Source organism: Delphinapterus leucas, chromosome 6, assembly GCF_059928025.1.
Source record: "Delphinapterus leucas isolate spDelLeu-1000000601 "Yukka" chromosome 6, BTC_Dleu_Yukka2, whole genome shotgun sequence".
In the NCBI taxonomy this organism is placed as follows: Eukaryota; Metazoa; Chordata; class Mammalia; order Artiodactyla; family Monodontidae; genus Delphinapterus; species Delphinapterus leucas.
The window spans coordinates 69,013,282-69,031,512 of NC_143134.1; the positions used below are offsets into that span (position 1 = coordinate 69,013,282).

Here is an 18,231-nt window from a genome sequence, read left to right on the forward strand (position 1 = left end):
AATAGTGGGCCATTTAGTTCAACCTAAATACAGTACATATATGGATCTAATTCTAGAGTCTAATGGTCTGATATCCATAAGAATTTTATTATAACCATCTAGATTTGCAAAACACTATCTTAGGAATTACAATTCTATCAAACTTCAATTTGAGCAAATGTAGCATCAATTAAGTAAAAGCAGTTAATCTGAAAAGAGATTTATTTAAATTATTTTTAAAGAGAGAAAACACAGATGTCCTGCTATGGATGTTTAGGAGTTGGCTGCTGTAAACCTGAATCAGACCTGCAGGTGATGCTCATGCCTGAGCCCTCACAGCTGAAACCTCTCCCTTCCTTTGGGACCTGATGATTCAGGGAGTCTCCTGATACTCTCCCACCTCTGACCAGGGCTGCATGTGGAACAGTGGGGGCAACTTGGGAAAAGCTGGAATTTAAACTGCTTCAGCCAATTTTTGTCTGTTTTGATTATTTTCTTAGCTCAGTGAACTTGCACTCAGCCAAGCTGCCGAACAACTTTCTTGAGCTTTTTTCTCATGGGAGACAATCCAGCTTTGATAAAAGGAAGTGCTTCTTTCCAACTCTTTCTCAAGGCCATCCCTTCTAGGGGTCATGTTTCTGATGTATATGACTAATAATTTTTGTGCACTTTGGGACATTTCTTCTCGATTTATATGCAGTAAATTCTCTCCTTGATTGATTTTGATTTTCTGCAAATTTGCATCACACTTTTTTTGTTTTTTGGGTTTTTTTTAAGAATACCTTTTCTCTCTCCTAACTTTATTTATTTATTTATTTGTTGGCCACATGAGGCCAATATCTGGATGTTTGAACGGGGGGTACCATAGCAGGTCTATGTCAGGGGGAGGCAGCCATAGTTAGAAGCTTGGGCACGGGGTATTGGCGCCTGAGCAGGGAAAGGTGTGTTCCAGTTAGGGAGCTGGTGGTGGTCCACAGCAAGACTTTGAGGTCTGAACAAGGACTGGAGGGCATCTGTTGAGGGGGGTGGGACGGCATGAAAGATAGATGGTGAAATGCTTACCTACAAAGGTGATTCATGCAGTAAATTGGTAATCTGAGATTAACAGAAGCCATTTTCTCACTATGGGGAGAAATTGATTTAAAAATATGAAAAGAGATCAGAATGAAAAAAGAATGAACCCTTTGTAGTTGATTTAAGATTGGAGTTATCAGTGTGAACTCATGATTTTCAATATATAGAGAAATAAGTAATGAGGTAAATGTGCTCACTTTGTAATTGGGTTTTCTTTTTATTGTTGAGTTGTAAGAGTTACTTATATATACCACATACAATTCCGTTATCAGTTATATCACTTGCAGATATTTTCTCCCAGTGCTGTGTGTCTCCTCCTTCTTGATTTGTCCTTCATTTGAAGCACAGCGCTTTCAATTTTGATGAATTCCAATTTACCAACATTACTTGTGGTTTTGCATCATAACTAAGAAACCATTACCAAATCTAACGTTGCAAGGATTTACTCTTTTGTTTTCTCCTAAGAGAAACAAGGAGAAATCTTAACTAGGGAGTAGTCTTAACTCCTATACTTAGCTCTATGATTCTTTTTTTGAGCTAATTTTTGTAATGGTGTGAGATAGGGATCCAACTTTATTCTTTTGTCAAAAAAAATTGTTTTTGCATTCCCACTAACACTTTTATTAATTACAGGAGGATTGGTTATAGCAGGGTGAAGGGGTGATTCAGTGACACACAATAGTAAATAAATAAGCAGCTGTGGTTGGTCTTGGGGGGGGCACAGGTTCTTCTATAAGAAGGGGAGGATTGAGGCTCAGGGCCCTGTCATGAGGACAGACGCTGGCCAAATCCTAATGAACTTTTCTTTTTCAGAATTTATTTGTTTGAAAATGGGAGGGAGAGGGCTTATTTTAAGTGTTAAGACTGGACAGAATCAGGAAGGGCAGTGGGGGAGGGTCTTTTAGTATTTTGTGGAATGACATTTTTTTTCAGTGTGTAATGTCTCTTTATTCAGTGTTTTTTCTCCTCTGTGCAATCTTGTCTTTTGGTGAAAATGATGCAGTTATGCCACACTGGCATTTCCAATGACACAAGGTGATTTTAGGTGGTTTACGGACTTGGCATTAAACAACAGTGAGTCACAGAGTGAGCAAGTCATTTCTTTCTCTTGCAAGCCTTCTAATTAGGTCAAAAGATTTTCTCTGATTCTTGCTAATCTCCCTCTTTAATAACGAGGGCACGTCTCAAGTTGACAGCATTCTGTGACCATCAGTATCTTCCTAGGTTTCAATAAAAGTAATTTGCTTTCATTATCTTCATTTTTTATAATCATCCTCTACTTATGAAAAATGATACTGATTTTCCATTTAGGATGGTGATATAAGTTAAGCCAAAAAAATTTTTCAGTGAAAAGAAAAACAGACAGATGTTATGTAGATGTCACACAGATAAATTGCAATATATTTATACAAATAATGACACCATTCCAGAATTTCTGGTCCCTTATGATTTCTTCTGCATGTGCTTTTGAGAGGGATTTGGGAGCTCAAAGGAGCTAAATTGCCTTTGGAATATTTAAGACAAGACATCAGCCAAACTACAGTAGCTTTTACTTGTTTACAAGTCCTTACACCACCTTCTGGCTTAACAGAAAGTTCTTGTCATTAATTATCATAGCATTGATCCTTGAAGTGAAATGTGATTAGAACTGCACGATATGTAGTGCTGAAGATACAGGACCTCTGCAGTATATTATTGTAGCATCATGGAATTTTAGAAAACAAAGAGACATTACTGACACTTTCCTGATCAGGTGAATCTGACTATAATTTGGTAGGTCATTTAGCTCTTGGTCTTAAACCTGTAAAGGTATCCTTTGTGAGTGCTCTGCAGCACAGACTCACCTGCAACAGTCCTGTTAGAGTTCATGTAGGTCAAGAGGCTGCGTCTTCAAAAATCAGAATAGCAGTTTGTTAGTTATTAGCCATATTTCAACTTAAAAAGAAATCAGATGATCCCAGAACACATACTTGAAATATCTTCCTCAGAAAATAATACTGTAGATTTATTATTACTGGCACAGAGAGTATCATCCATTACAATGTTTATTGACGAAGCTTTTCCCATTTTAATATTTATCATTTCCTCAATCAGTATTGCTAGTTGCCCTATAAAGAATTTAACAGCCAGCTTAATAGTAGAGATGATGTACACTGTTTCTACAGCATTCTGAAGCAGAACATGACATGTCCACATCAAATTCAACAAAAAGTGTGAGGGAAATCATTTCAGCATCTCTCAGGGGCCTCGCTGGCTCTCACGGAGAGTAAGGTGGTGGTGACTGTTCTGTGGAGAGTTTCTCATAGGCAGGTGGAGCGTTGGGAACCTGTAAGGGTGAGAAAGGAGAGCATGGGCTTGGCAGCAGTACATATGGTTCTGGAAGAGGGATTAAGTCAAAATAGTTAGCATGATGTTTATACTTTTGCTCTGGATTGAAACTTGTTTAACTGTCCACAGCTAATTTCCACCCAATGAGGTAATCGTTATTAGGTTACACAAGTATATATGTTGAAGCATTGTTGGGGGAAACAATGGCAGAGAAAAAAAAGGGCTAAGTGGCGTCCCAAAAATTTCAGAAACTTATTTATACCTGGATTATCCTTGTCAGTAGAAGCCCCAAACCTAACTAATGAATTCTTGAATCCTGTTAAACAGACACCGATCGCACTGCATCTTTACCACAAGCATAAATCCCTATAGTCGTGTCTAAAGGCCACTGCTACTGTCAACAGAGCACAAATGTGTCAGCCTTCATTTAATGCTCACAACAGCCCTGGGAGTATTTTCAAGGTTTTCATGTTACAGGTCGGGAAACTGAGGCACAAGGAGGTTAAGTCACTTGCCGAAGATCACACAACTGGTAAGTCATGGAGTAACTTGGCTCTGGAGTCAGTGCTCTCAAAAACTATGATGTACTACATCTATACCAGCACTGTCCAATAGAAATACAGTGTACCACATATGTGATTTTAAAATTTCTAGTAGCTACAGTTTAAAAAATTAAGAGAAACAGGTAAAATTGATCTCACTAATATATTTTATTTAACCCCACCTACCAAAATATTATCACTTTGACATGTAGTCAATAAAAAATCATTAATGAATTATACTCTTTTCCTCATACTAAGTTTTTGAAATCTGGTATGTATTCCAGCACATCTTAATTCAAACAACTCTGTTTCAAGTGTTCAATAGCCACATGTGACTAGTGGCTACCCTATTGAACAGTGCAACTCTATACAGTTAATAGTAGGTACTTTTTTTTTCTCCGTTAGATAATATCTATGTTCAGGACAAAGGCAATTATACTAAAAACATAAGACAAAAGTATATTGTAACCAGAACCAAATTCTTCCTTTAGATCTTACATGTGGGGTCTCATTATTGACCCTGGAAAATCTGGGTATGAGAGGACACAATTTAAGAAAATCTCTATGATTCCCTTGTTTTTAATCTTACTATTTATTTTTTATTATGGTAAAATATACATAACAAAAATTTACCATTTTAACCACTTTTTAAAGTCAGTAGCATTAAGCACATTCACATTGCCCTTGCTTTCTAAATGGGAATAATTTTATTCATTTAAGTTAAAACCAGCCATACACAAAAAACACCAAGATACAGGATCTCAACCTACCACAGGTTCACAATTGTTCTCTTGAAAAGGCAGTTTGGCGTCCTGGTAACCAAGCCCCTCACATGAACATCTTCCTGTTAAGGTACTTTGAGTACCAGCATGAATGCTTTTGTCCTGAAATGTGAATTCATGAAGGTAAGTGGGTGAGGAAAAAATAATTGAGTCCATTAAAGAAAAGAGGAAGAAGCCAAAGTTTTAAGAATGGGTTTTAATCTTGGTTCTGCCACTTACTCGCTGTGTATCCTCAGGCTAGTCACTTTATCTCTCTGAATTCCAGTGTTTTCATCTGTAATATGAAGATAATATCGCCTACATCTCAGAATTGTTGTGGAAATTAACTAAAGGTGAAGCACCTAGTACAGTGCCTGACACCCACTAGTTAGTCAATGAATATTTTTGAAGGGAAGGAAAAAAAGTGAATCTAAAAAATGGCTCTCAGAGAATGGTTACAAGTGGAAGAGATCAGAGCTAGTGAAGCAGGAGCTGGTATCACAGTAAGGACAAGCATATGAGCAACTTGATAGCAGGGACATTGTCTATTTCTGCCTTCCCCATAATGACAGCAAAATATCTGAAACAGTACGAATGCCTGTGTTGTGATAGAAATGCTGTGGCTGTAGCACTGAGCTTCCAAGTCACATCACAACAATGATGGCAAGTCAGTCAAAGGCTGTCGTGCACCTTGAGTTATTGGGGAAGGGGTGGGTAAAAGCTTAGTTCGGTGGTTTGCATAGGTTCAGGGGGTAATGCCTTCCCTCCCTAGAATAGAATGACAACCATTTATGCAAGGCAGAGACACATACAAAAATGGGGACTGCAGGAGCGGTCCATCCTAGTGAGGGGGAGTATTTCATTACTGACATTGTTTAAAATTGCTAGCACATTGTGATTATAAAAAGCAGACTAACTTTAGTTGCTTTTACTGTTAAATTCTCCACAGCAGTGGTTCTCAAACTTTAGAATGCATCAGCGTCACCTGGAGGGTTTGTTAAACACAGATTCCTGGGCTCACACCCAGAATTTCTTACATAGTATGTCTAGCGTGAAGGCCCACGAATTTGTATTTCTAACAAGTTCCCTGGGTGATGCGGATCCTGCTGGTCCAGGGCCACACAGAGAACCACTGCTCTCCAGACAATGCAATTTCTTATCGCCTGTGCCTGGGGTGACTCAGCTACGCTTAGACACTTAGAGGGAGGAGGAGGTCAAGTGGGGACCATAGGAAAGGAGGGAGTGTATATCCCATCTAAAGGGACAAACCACTGCATAGCTGCCAGTTTTTGCCAGATCTTTTGATTTTTTAAAAAAAAAGAAACTAGAAATTAAGATTTTTATGTAAACTGTTACTTTTAAATGCTTGCACCTAATTCATCTTTTGAAGATACAGACCCAAACATATCTGAACCCAATCCACCAGTAGGGCATGAGCAGCTCTCTGTGGTCCTGGCTGAGGGGGGTTGGAACAGGGAGGCCGTGCAGGTGTTCAGTCCCTCTGCAGGCTTGTCTTCAGACCATGGCTGATTATTGGGGTTACTGGGTTGGAAGAGAAGGGCATCAAGGCAGGTCTCCCAGGGAGGAGAAGTGTTTGGAACATCAATTGGATGAGGCCACACATGGTTGGAGGTGATACCTACACAGTGTGCAGACTGTAAAGAAGTAATTTTCCTCAACTCTAGTCTGAAATCATTATTGACACTACCCCTTGGAAAGATATAAGCACAAGAACCCCAATTTTGACATGAGGGCCCAGGGAGGTTCTGCTCCCCTCCACCACTCCCAGCAATATATCTCAGGTAAGGTGTTTAATGCATTCTCTCCCTTTACCTCAATTATTGCTTTTATTCTTCTTTTTTTTTTTAAATCCTCACCTGCCATAGGATAGGAGCGTGGGCCACTTCCCCAGTTCACTGCCAATTCTCTGTATTTGCATCAAACTTCAGTGTGTGTGTTAAAACATAGGTTCCCGGGTCCCACCACCAGAGATGGTCCCAGAATCTGCATTTTAGCAAGAACCCTAGGTGATTCAAGTGCAAAGGCCCCTGACCATACATTGAGAGACATGGCACCGCAAGACATGAGTGTAAACTGAGCTATCAGCAGGGCCTTTAAATTCTTCCCCAAGAATTAAAAGTATTATGTCCTAAACTTCCCAAGTGAAAGAGTAAAACTGATAAATATGAAAGCCAACTTCCACTCCCTAACAAATCATTTTCCTCTCAGACACATTGCTGCAAAAAGCAGTCTTTCCTTTCAGAAGATGTTTTTCAGATCTAAGGGGAATTGTTAGCCAAAGGGGAAATTTTAGGAGACCTTAATTCCAACCAACCTTTCTACCATTCTGTGGTCAGTGTAAGTGGGAGAATAAACATATTTCAAAGCCTAATGAAGGTTGCTACATGTGGAGTGATTCAGGTACCCAAAACTTGCGTTTATCATCACTTATGTTCTTCTGCTTTATAGTGAAAATAGAATCACCAAAGAGAGACAGGGAGATGAGTATGTAACTAAATGCAGTACTTAATGCACTATTTTACATAATTTTGCCTAAACTTCTTAGACTGCTGGTCCCCAACATGGCTTTTCAGGAGATGTGAAAGTCTCAAAACAATATTTTAATATTAATTTAAAAAATAAATGACAGGATTTTTAAACATTAGGGAACAAGGGAATTTAAACACAGTTCTATCTCATAAAAATTCCAAAAACTCTGCAAATCACTGGTCTAGACCTGGAGGAATGGAGGGTGGCAGGTTGAACTTGAACTACACCAGGCAAAATGCTCAGTGTTTGAGCCCACGACACTGAGACTGTTACTCTTCAAGTGAACACATTTAAGATGAGAGTGTTGAAACAGAAAGGAAAAAGAAAAACAAAACACATTGCTTTTTTGTCCAGGTAGCATCAAGCTAGCAATCGTGGACAGTTAGGAAATGGGTACCAACATACTGAGTTTGTAGAGGTTTTACTCCTTGAAAGACTAAATCATTTTTCTTTTACTATGCAGACATAGGGCTTCCCTGGTGCCACAGTGGTTAAGAGTCCGCCTGCCAATACAGGGGACACAGGTTCGAGCCCTGGTCTGGGAAGATCCCACATGCCACGGAGCAACTAAGTCTGTGCGCCACAGCTACTGAGCCTGCTCTCTAGACCCTGCGAGCCACAACTACTGAGCCCGCGAGCCACAACTACTGAAGCCTGCACTCCTAGAGCCTGTGCTCTGCAACAAGAGAGGCCACCGCAATTAGAAGCCCACTCACCGCAACAAGAGTAGCCCCCGCTCACCGCAACTGGAGAAAGCCCACGCGCAAGCAACGAAGACCCAATGCAGCCAAAAGTAAATAAATAAAATAAATAATAAATTTATTTTAAAAAACTTTTTAAATATGCAAACATAGAATGAAATTTTTTTAATTATAGAAGAAAACATATTAAATAAAAACTGATACACATCATGTTATATCATCTGTGTCTAGGTGTATAATAGAGTAAATGAGGCTCAGAGAAATGAAAATCTAACACCACCAAGCAAGTCAATGGCAGACAATGAGACCAACTCCTTATGCCATACGATTGGGTGAGTGCTGTGTGCCAGGCACCGTGCTAGGCACTGGAGGTACAAAGATGAATAAGAAATATTCTCTGTCCCAGCTCATAAACAAGAGGAAGAGAAGGGGTGAAGAAGCAAAAAGTAAATAACAAATTACAAGGCAATGTCATAACCCAGTGCTAGAGGTACACATGGAGTGTGTGGCAGAGAGAAAAGAGTTTTATCCCTAACCTCCTAACCCAAGGCTTTGCTACAGAACTTGGTCTGGAGTCTTATTCAGGCTCAGAAACTTCTCCTTCCCATAACTGTCACCACACTGGAGGGCTGCTGCTTGGTGGCTGTATCCCCCCAAGGTCACCCTGTCTTCCATGGTTGGTATCTGGGACGCTATGGCAAGATGGGCATTAGGGAAAGGGACACATGGGACTGCCCAGGCTTCCCGGCAAGGAGGAGAAGAACTTGAAGCTACAGCTCTCCCCTTTCCTTTCTCCTCCTCAGACTGCCACAGGCTCCAACCCTCCACCCAGGCCAGTCCTCTCCTCCATCACAGAACCTCTTTCTCTGCATGAAGTGCTTGCTGAATGAGGACTGGAACTTTCCAACATCTTTTGTTAATATAAATTTTTTTCCATTACTTATCAACCTCAGAAGCTTTCAGATCTGCAATAACAAGGCAGAGAGGGAGAGAGAGAGAAAGAAAGAGAGAGAGCAAGTTGCAACTCTCCTTCCATCCCATTTCTCACAGTGGAGAATGCTTAAGTTCCAAAGTGCTACCTGGCTTTGAAGCAAGGTTTCTGAAACCTGTCATCTTTACAGTTTAGAGACTCTGTTGATGTTTCTCATGTGTGGAAGATCCTGCTACCCCAAGGCTGGACCGTGTCATTTGTTAACTTCCTGCTCATATGGGTAAAGGAGCAAAAATCCTATTAAAACCACATTGGTCATCAGTGGAGGAAGGAATCTGTTAAAAACCTGGTGGTCTTTTGTGCTGCTGAGGGGTGGATGGTTTCCTCACTGCACTGATGGCTGGACGGGTCCTGGGTATGATGGGTTGCTTGCTAACAGAGTTAGAAGAACTTGGAATTCCCAGGCAACCTGGGAGGAAAGGGGTGAAGAGGCAAGGTGAGAGGAGCAGGCCTCTAAGTGGAGTAACAGAGCCAGTGGGAATCCCCAGAAGGATTGGTAAGATCTGGAGTGTCTCAAATGTTGCTGTTCACTGTGCAAGAGAACCACGAACCCTTCTCCTGTGCCCCACAAACCATTAGTGTTCAGCTACACACACAGATAGGCACTCGAGTTTCCTGTGAGTGGAACCAAAAACATGGACCAAGTTCCTGACTGGTGTTCACATGTGGGCAGAGGCAAAGGAAGAGTTACAAGAAGTACAATGTAGAGAAAGACTCATTGGAACCAGGAATCAGAGCTAGAGGTGATCATGAGAATGTCCCCCCACTCCCCAGAAATTCAGAGAAAGAAGGAGAAAGGAGGTCCTTGATCTGGAGGGACACAGCAGTGGGAACTTTACCACCTTCAAGCTTCTGTATCCACTTCGTCTTCTACAGTACCAGCAGGTGATGAGCAGTAAAATTCCCAGGATCACTGTCAGGATGCCAATCCCTGCAGCCCTGGCCCGAGAGATAGACAAATACATCTTGGTACAGAAACCTTGTTCCAGATTATAATGAAATGTGCATCAATGTGTTCTCTTCACAGGGGCTTTGCAGTCAGAGCAGTCCCCAAGGAGTGTCCCACTCCACACCACACCAAGCACCCACCAGGCCTCCAGCACTCGTACCCAGGGACAGGACCATCTCTGGAAGCCTCTCAGGTGTGTACCCACAGCAGCAGTGCTAATTGGCCTGGGCCCCAGCACCCAAGTTCCAGGTGCAACAGGTGCAGTAGCAACTGACCCTTATGTGGACAACATATTTATTGAGACAACATGTTTATCTTTTCTTTTCATTAGGGCTAGTTTAAAACATCTTCCCCAATTATCAGTCCACAAAAAAGAAGTGGAAAGGAACACTGACTTAATGTCTGCTGTAAGCTGGGCACCATTCTACATGCATTAGATTATCGAATTCTCACAACAACCCCGCCAAGCACTGGTGCAAGCACCCCACTATAGGCCTGTAACAATCCACTGGGGTGGGTAGGATGTCCATTTCACATCTGACATCCTCAAGATTTTAGGCTGGTAAAATGCCCAAGGTTGTACAACCGGAGAGTGGCAGAACCAGCATTCCCAGCGACTGGCCCGAGGTACCCAGCCAGTGTCCTTCCTGCCGCATCGCCCTTTCCTGAAATGAAGCTGTCACGGGGACATTCAATGGGCTCTCGTGACTGGAGGCAGCTGATTCAACTCCCAGCATGCCTGTGCTCTAATTCCACCCCCCAGGTCTGTGGTCACCCCCTTGGACATTTTGACACACATAGAGCTCTGTTCCAGCTCTTTTATTTTTTTTTTTCAATTTACTTATTTTTGGCTGCGTCAGGTCTTCATTTTGGTGCACAGGCTTCTCACTGCGGTGGCTTCTCTTGTTGCGGAGCACGGGCTCTAGGCACGCGGGCTTCAGTAGTTGTGGCTCGTGGACTCTAGAGCGCAGGCTCAGTAGTTGTGGCGCATGGGCTTAGTTGCTCCGCGGCATGTGGGATCTTCCCAGACCAGGGCTCGAACCCATGTCCCCTGCACTGGCAGGCGGACTCTTAACCACTGCGCCACCAGGGAAGCCTTCTGTTCCAACTCTTCATGCACAGTTACATTGCACTCACACACGCCTAGTGAGAGCCGAGAACACTGGGATGTGCCAGACACAAGAACCCACTGCCCAGCCAGGCAGGGCTCCTGAGATGTCACCCAGATACCTTCTGCAGTGGAGTTGCCTGAGATGCATGTTAAAGTGCAGACCCTGGGGCTTCCCTGGTGGCGCAGTGGTTGGGAGTCTGCCTGCCGATGCAAGGGGCGTGGGTTTGTGCCCCGGTCCGGAAAGATCCCGCGTGCTGCGGAGCGGCTGGGCCCGTGGGCGGCAGCCACTGGGCCTGCGCGTCCAGAGACTGTGCTCCGCGGCGGGAAGGGCCACAGTGGTGAGAGGCCCGCGTACCGCAAAAAATAAAATAAAATAAAGTGCAGATCCTGGGCCCCCCACCCCCAGACCTACTGAGTCAGCCTCTTGGGTAGCAGTGCCTAGGAAGCTGCATTTTCACAAGATCTATAGACAGCTTATGCCCCCTCAACTGAGAACCTCTCTTGACGGTGGTTTCACAGAGTCTGTTGAGTCATCATACAAGAGCTGAAAGATATCCTACCTAATACCATGTGCAAGAGTATATTTTTGCTCTTGGGACATTTTTTCAGAAGATCTCCCCACCTCCACTCCCAGTTGACCATGCAGGGATGTTAGAGAATCCCACTAGGGTCTTCTGAGGAAATGCTCCAGCCTGAACTCCTCCTCGGTGCCTTTGATGGGTTCTTCATGTCTCTTGCCCCTGCTAGGTCATTCTGGTAAAGCTATTCAACAGTTCTTTCCCGAGAGAGCAGGTTTGCAGAAAGTTCTGAGCAGACCACTTAAGAGATGGTCCACATAAAAACCAGGTTCCTCGTTTGTCCTGTTGGAGTCTCCACTCGGGGTTGTGGGGGGCCCTGCCACTATCCCCCGACCTTGCCCACTCTCATCCATGCAGAGTGTGTCCTACAGCATGTGTTCCCATCACAGCACATACACTTGCCGAAATTACTCCCATGCCTAACTCTCCCACTAGGTTGTAAGATTTTTTTCAAAGGCAAGAATAGCATATTGGGCTGGTATTATACAATGCTTAGCACTTAGAAATGTCTAATCATGTAAATACTTATTTTAAATTAATTCATAATACGAAACACCTTTCTTTAGGATAAAGTATTGATGCAAAGGTTATGACCCTCTTCACCTTGGAGTCAGTCAGCAGGTGGAGTCACACACATCTACCCTTCATCCTCACTTGCCCTTTGGCAACTTGCCTTTGTTCTGTCTGCAAACCACATCCGGAAGCCTGAGTGGAGTAGACAGGCAAGGCTTGAGGAAAGAGGCATCTTGCTCCCAGACAGATGTTTTTTCAGCCTGAGAACCTACAATGAATGCCTCATAGCCAAGAATGCAGACAAAAATGGCAAGATCCAGCTTTTTACCTTTCCTACCTCCTTGCCTCCTTGGCCTCAGAGGAGCTTGAGGTCCCTTGTAGGATCACAGGGTCTCCTCACCTCATTGCCAGGGTCTTTACTTTCTGGAGTAATAGACACTAGAGAGTTTTACAGACAGGCATGTGCTGGGGGAAGCCAGCAGGCTGTGTAAGCAAAAGACAAACTGGAAACCCTGCTGCATCTGGTTTTGAACTTACTCTTCAGCTGTGATGTAGGAATGGCCGTGCCCCTTCTTGGGGGAACCATAGATGTAGTGAGCCTCTTTTCTTGGCATCTTGTGGGGTCAGGCCTCAGGTCACCTAACAGCAGGGGCACACAAGTGTCATTTCACGCATCCAGCATGTTCTTACATCTCATAAACACCCACAAAGACATTCTCGCTAGGTGACCAGGAATGACAGCCGAACCCTCCGGTTTCTCCCTGTGAGAGGCTTTGCACCTCCTTCTTTCACTAATATCAAGTGGAAATCGCTCAGGTTCAAAGAAGGAACCACAAACAAAAGGAAAATACTTTCAAACTGAGCTATAATTTGGGGGGGAGAAAAAGTAACCTTTAATTTGACTCTATACCATAAACTTGTAGAGAAACAAACAAGAAGCATTTTTATTCCTTACTTTACCTGGTCCAAGACTATGGTTAATAAGAGGAGTTATTTCTCTCCAAAGGTATTATTTTATATTGATCATTGGACAAATAGAAGGCTATGATGACATAATGTGTGTGTGGCCTAGCACAGCATCCTCCAAGCCCATTTTCCAAAAAATGAAACTGCCCCAAAATACAAAATTTTAAACTATGATACAAACAAATAGAAAAAAAGCTCATGAACTTCAGTGGTCATGATTAGAGCGTGCTTGCTAAAAATCAACAATGGTTTCTCTTCTCTCCTTGCTAGTGTGCTTTTTTCTTCCCTCTTATTGTTCTCATGAATCCCAAAGGTCTGGTCCCCATAGAGTTGTATTAATGAGCCTGTTTATAACAGCTGAAGAGAAGTGGGAGCGAGGAGCAGAGAGTTTACCCCACGAACCCATTCCTTGGGGCATTTCATGTATAATTTTCCCTTCCCCGTTGTAAAGAAGAAATCACACTTGAACTCACTGATCATCTCAGGTGAATAATGTAGGGGTGAACTCTGTGCTCAAAATGATAGACACAAAACTTAATTAATTTTGCATTAAGTTGTTTTTGTAAATCTATACCTCCAGCTTTGAACCTTGGCAAACAGTGTGGGCTCATCAAATGCACCTCATCCCACCTGAGCCAAGAAAATTGGTTCTTCAGGGGAGCGACACAGCTGTTCATGAGCCAGCTGCAGCCTGAACAACTGCTTCTCCTGCTTCTCTGCTTTGCTCCCTGGCAGCCTAGAGGGAGGACCTAGGAGGAGACTCTGTGAACCTTCAGAAGTCGGAGAATTATAAATGTTGAGGAGGAATTCTGCCGACAGCCGGGAGTCATGGAGGCTGGAGGATCACACCAGAATCTCCCAACCCTGTTCTGTTCTGAAAGAATGGGTGAGATGGCAATGCTCTTACCTGCCTGGATGGGATCCACTCTGTCTGCTGGCTGGCCCTGTGTGTGAAGATTGCTTCTCTGGCTCTTAATCTTTTTAATTTTTTTTCCTGGTCTTGAGTCCCATGTTAGTCACGAGTTTGGATTTCTGATGGAGTCATTTGTGATTGCTTAATTGGCGTGAAGGAAACCGATTTCATTCCTCTCCTCAAAAAGTCACAGCTCACTGTGGCCTCTGTTTTCCCCAATCCCAGGGTTTCATCTTAGGGAAGCCATTAATTTTAAATGCCAATCCCTTCTCTGTAGGGTTGCCAGATAAAATATAGGATTCCTAGTTACATTTGAATTTCAGATAAACAATGAATAATTTTTTAGTATAACTGTGTCCGGGCAATATTTTTTAGTGTAAATATGTCCCACTTATTGCATGGGATGTATTTTTACTAAAAAAAAAAAATTTGTATTTATCTGAAATTCAAGTATAACTGGGGGGCTTCCCTGGTGGCGCAGTGGTTGAGAGTCTGCCTGCCAATGCAGGGGACACGGGTTTGTGCCCCGGTCCGGGAAGATCCCACATGCCGTGGAGCGGCTGGGCCCGTGAGCCATGGCCCCTGGGCCTGCGCGTCTGGAGCCTGTGCTCCGCAACGGGAGAGGCCACAACAGTGAGAGGCCCACGTACCGCAAAAAAAAAAAAAAAAAAAAAAAAAAAAAATATATATATATATATATATATATATAACTGGGCACCCTATACTCTCCCTCATCTCTACCTCAAAGGATTGGTGAGACTTTGGGTTCAGACCTGGAAGTCATCTAGGACCATGACCTCCTGATCAAGAAGAGGAAATAGAGGATCCCTAAATCTTCCTGAGCTGAGCTCCCAGATTTTTTGTGATGCCCTCAGAGATGACTGTCCCCTGGGAAGTGTGGGTTTCTTGCATTTGCAAGGAGCAGACAAAATTTCCTCTTTGAAGGTAGTATATGACCTACCTAGAATTTAATTAAAACCAGGGCAGATTCAACCTGACATTATAGCCTACTCTGAGAGTCAAATGGATACAGCCCAGAAGCATTTCAGTGGGACAGAATTATCTTTGCTCACCAGCTCTCTGTAACCATTGTGGAAAAGCAAAAACCAAACCAAACACCCACCAGAATAAAGGAATGTGAGAGTTCTCACCAGCTGAGGACTTAGATTAAATGACCACTAAAGTCCCCTTCCCCATAACATTCAAGAGCCCCCTCCTTCCTGATCCTCTGGCTTTCCAGTTTCCAATGGACTGTTCTGTGTGAGGGCATTATCAGCCTACTGGATAATCATCAGTGGAAATGGTAAGGGGGAAATAAAACAGGGTGGGGGAGGTTGATGTTTATTAGGTGAGATCCTTATCCTCTTCTTTCTGAAAAGGAGAGAAAATGCAAACAGATCTGAATGACAAGAAAAAGTCCTTCATACAAAGATGGGGGGAGAGCATTTCAAATAGAGAGAAGAACCAGTGCAAAGGCCCTGCGGCAGAGTAATGGGGCATGACTTGGTCTGGATTCCCAGAACTGAGGCTGATTCAGGAGATCTTGTAAGAAAATCAGGAAGGATACAAGTCTTTGGTGTTGAGGGATTTGGGGAGAATAACTTCAACCTGAACCTCAGGATTACACCTGATAACTCCCAGGAAGGCCTAGTGGTGGGTGCTAGCCTAGAAAGAAGGATGCAGTTCTGATCCAAGAGGCCGAAGGTTTGTGCTAAGCTGGACTCTACTAACTAACATGGCCCCCTGGATGATTGGCAGCAGGACCAGAGAGGAGGGAGGTACTGACCTGGATCTCAGGGCAAGGGGAAGCTCCCAGGTCTCGCTCAAGTCCCCTGGTGATGTGAGCTAGTTCGAGGTCCCTGAGTGTGCCTGGACACTGTTCCAGGGTGGAAACCACAAGGCAGCTGGCATCGCCTTCCCCAGAGGGGCCTACAGGACCAGGCCCAGCACACTGGGGACACTGTGACCGGTCTGGGCACTTCCTTTCCAGCTAATCTGCTTTATGGAGCTCAGCGAGGGAGCCCTGATCAGATCTTACAAAGGCAACTCTTTAGGTCTTTGAGTGGTTTGCAGGCTCTGAGGTGCCTAGTCCTGTTAGGGTGAATCACCCAAGATGAGCTGGGGTGGCTTTTTTCAAATAACAGTTCCCAGGGAACCTCAGCCTGAAAACCCTACACATCCTGTTTCCTGGAAGTGCCCCCAGAAGTTCCCATTGACTAAGGCTCCTAGTCACTGTCCTTGGACTGGCCTAGGCCTCAGGCTCTGCCTCAGAGCCAGCCCAAGCCAGGCCCCACCTGCCCTCACCCTGCACACTTCCTTCCTAGTGACTTCCTATCTTCCCCGGCAGTGTAACACCCAGCCACCCAGCCACCAGGCTCACAGTTGGGGCTCTAGAGTCCGAACTGCCTGCACCTCCTCTATTCAATCTGTGTGACCTTGGGTAAATCATAAACCTCTTAGAACCTCACTGCATGCATCTAAAAAAGTAGAGCTAATAATAGTATCTACTTCCTAGATTAGTTGTGAGAGTAAAAGGAGATAATTACCACCTGCTTGGCACAGTGTCTAAACTTGCTCTTGCTCAACAGTTATTACAAGGCTGCCCCACCCACTACCCCTCTGGCCCAGTTCAAACCTGCTTTGAGTTTGGATGTGGCGCTGCCCCTTCCTGTGCCCCAGTCCCAGGGTTAGAGCTTGGACCAGATGACACCTTGCTGGCCACTGCCCGGTTCTCTGCTGCCACCTGGTGGGCCTTGGCCCCCCTTGCTCTACAGGCCCACCTGATAAGCCACTGGGACTGATTGCAGAGATGCCTCTTTGATCTTTTCAAAACCCTCCTGCTCACACTGCTCAGGAGCCAGAATCCTCTTTACTCATCTTCCTTGGGGATTAGAACCTTCTTCAGTGCCCCACAAGACTGTGAGCTTTTGCTCTCTTACACACACCTCAACAGAACATGCTAGAATGTTATAAAAGGCAGTGCTATAAATGGGGGTTGATGCTGCTGCCCTTTTGTAGGAGAAGCTGAACAAACAGAACTTGCTTTTCGGAAAGTGGAGAAGGCAGGTAGACATCTCTGCAGTTATTGAGGCAGGCTGAAGACAGCCCTACACCCAGTGGGGTCCTGGACCCAGTTTGAATGGCCTTGAATCCCAGCTCCCATTACTACCTGTGTGACCTTGGGCAAGTTTCTTTACCTTTCTGAGCTTCAGCAACCTCATCTACAATATAGGAATAAATAATTATTACAAAATTGCTGTGAGATTTAAATGAGATTAAATATGTAAAATTACCCAGTGCAGTGCCTTGTAAGTTACTAAAGCTTGAGAAAGGCTGATGCCTCCAGGAATCTCCTGTGAAGGTGCAAACAGCTGTGACACTGCGGGATAGCAAGGTAAGCTATGAACTAATAGTGATCAGCTGTGGCCTGATGACTGCTTATTGCTAATGAGCTAACAAGTTATTGCCTGTGAAGTAAAGAGACGGTCAGATGGAGAAGTTCCGAAGGTGGAGGGGCAGTGCCGAGGTCCAGACGGGAGCAGAATGAAAGTGTGTCTACGCGGGGGGCCTAACAGGGAAGCCCCAGCTGCCTGGGGGGCTGCTGGAGGATAGCAGGAGCCCCCTCCTCCCTCAGGCACCCGAGAGCAAGAGTCGGATTCTGCCAGCCTCAGGCTGGACTCTCAGGAAGGTGTCAGGAGGACTCCTTTGGTTCCCCCCTCCAACAGGTAAGCTAGCGTCAGCGCTGATGTGTGCACAGAAGCTGGCTCAAGTGTGAGAACAATGGCCCAGTTTCTAAGGCTGTAAAGGTGGGCAGAAAAGACCACTAATAAATCAGAAATGGGATTTAATAATCCCACGGCCACTTCTGACCAGTCACTACAAAGGAGGATGGAATTGCAGGGCTGGATTAGAATGACCTTTGGGGTGGAAAGCTATTGAGGTCAACCTCAATGCCCACCACGATGTCAGATCATATGGGCGCCACCCCAGATTCCTGCCCAGGGAGTAGCAGGGGTATGGGTTCTTCTTGGGGACAGGAGGTACATGAGAGGTTTCTTAGAGGAAGATGAGCTTCCTCTGAGTCTGGAAAGGTACGCAGGAGGTCACCAGGCATGAGATGGGGAGCGGACATTCCATGCAGAGGACAAGTAAATATTTACTAGTCACAACTTGGGGGGAGGGTGGGAAGGTGACATCCACATGGAGGGAGGGCTCAGAGACATGGAACGGCCTGGCAGGTTTGGGGAACTGCTTGTCCTGTACGGCTGGAGTTCA

General features: G+C 44.3%; 1 protein-coding gene across 1 annotated transcript; it reads right to left on the reverse strand.

Moving 5' to 3' along the window:
* Positions 1 to 2,802: 2,802 nt before the first annotated feature.
* MLANA (melan-A) lies at positions 2,803 to 13,715 on the reverse strand. Its single transcript, XM_022573440.3, has 4 exons — positions 12,615 to 13,715; positions 9,769 to 9,865; positions 4,694 to 4,807; positions 2,803 to 3,379 (listed from the first exon to the last, which is right to left on the reverse strand). The coding sequence occupies exons 1-4, from the start codon at positions 12,689 to 12,691 to the stop codon at positions 3,311 to 3,313; spliced, it is 357 nt and encodes a 118-aa protein (XP_022429148.1). The 5' UTR covers positions 12,692 to 13,715; the 3' UTR covers positions 2,803 to 3,310.
* Positions 13,716 to 18,231: the final 4,516 nt, after the last annotated feature.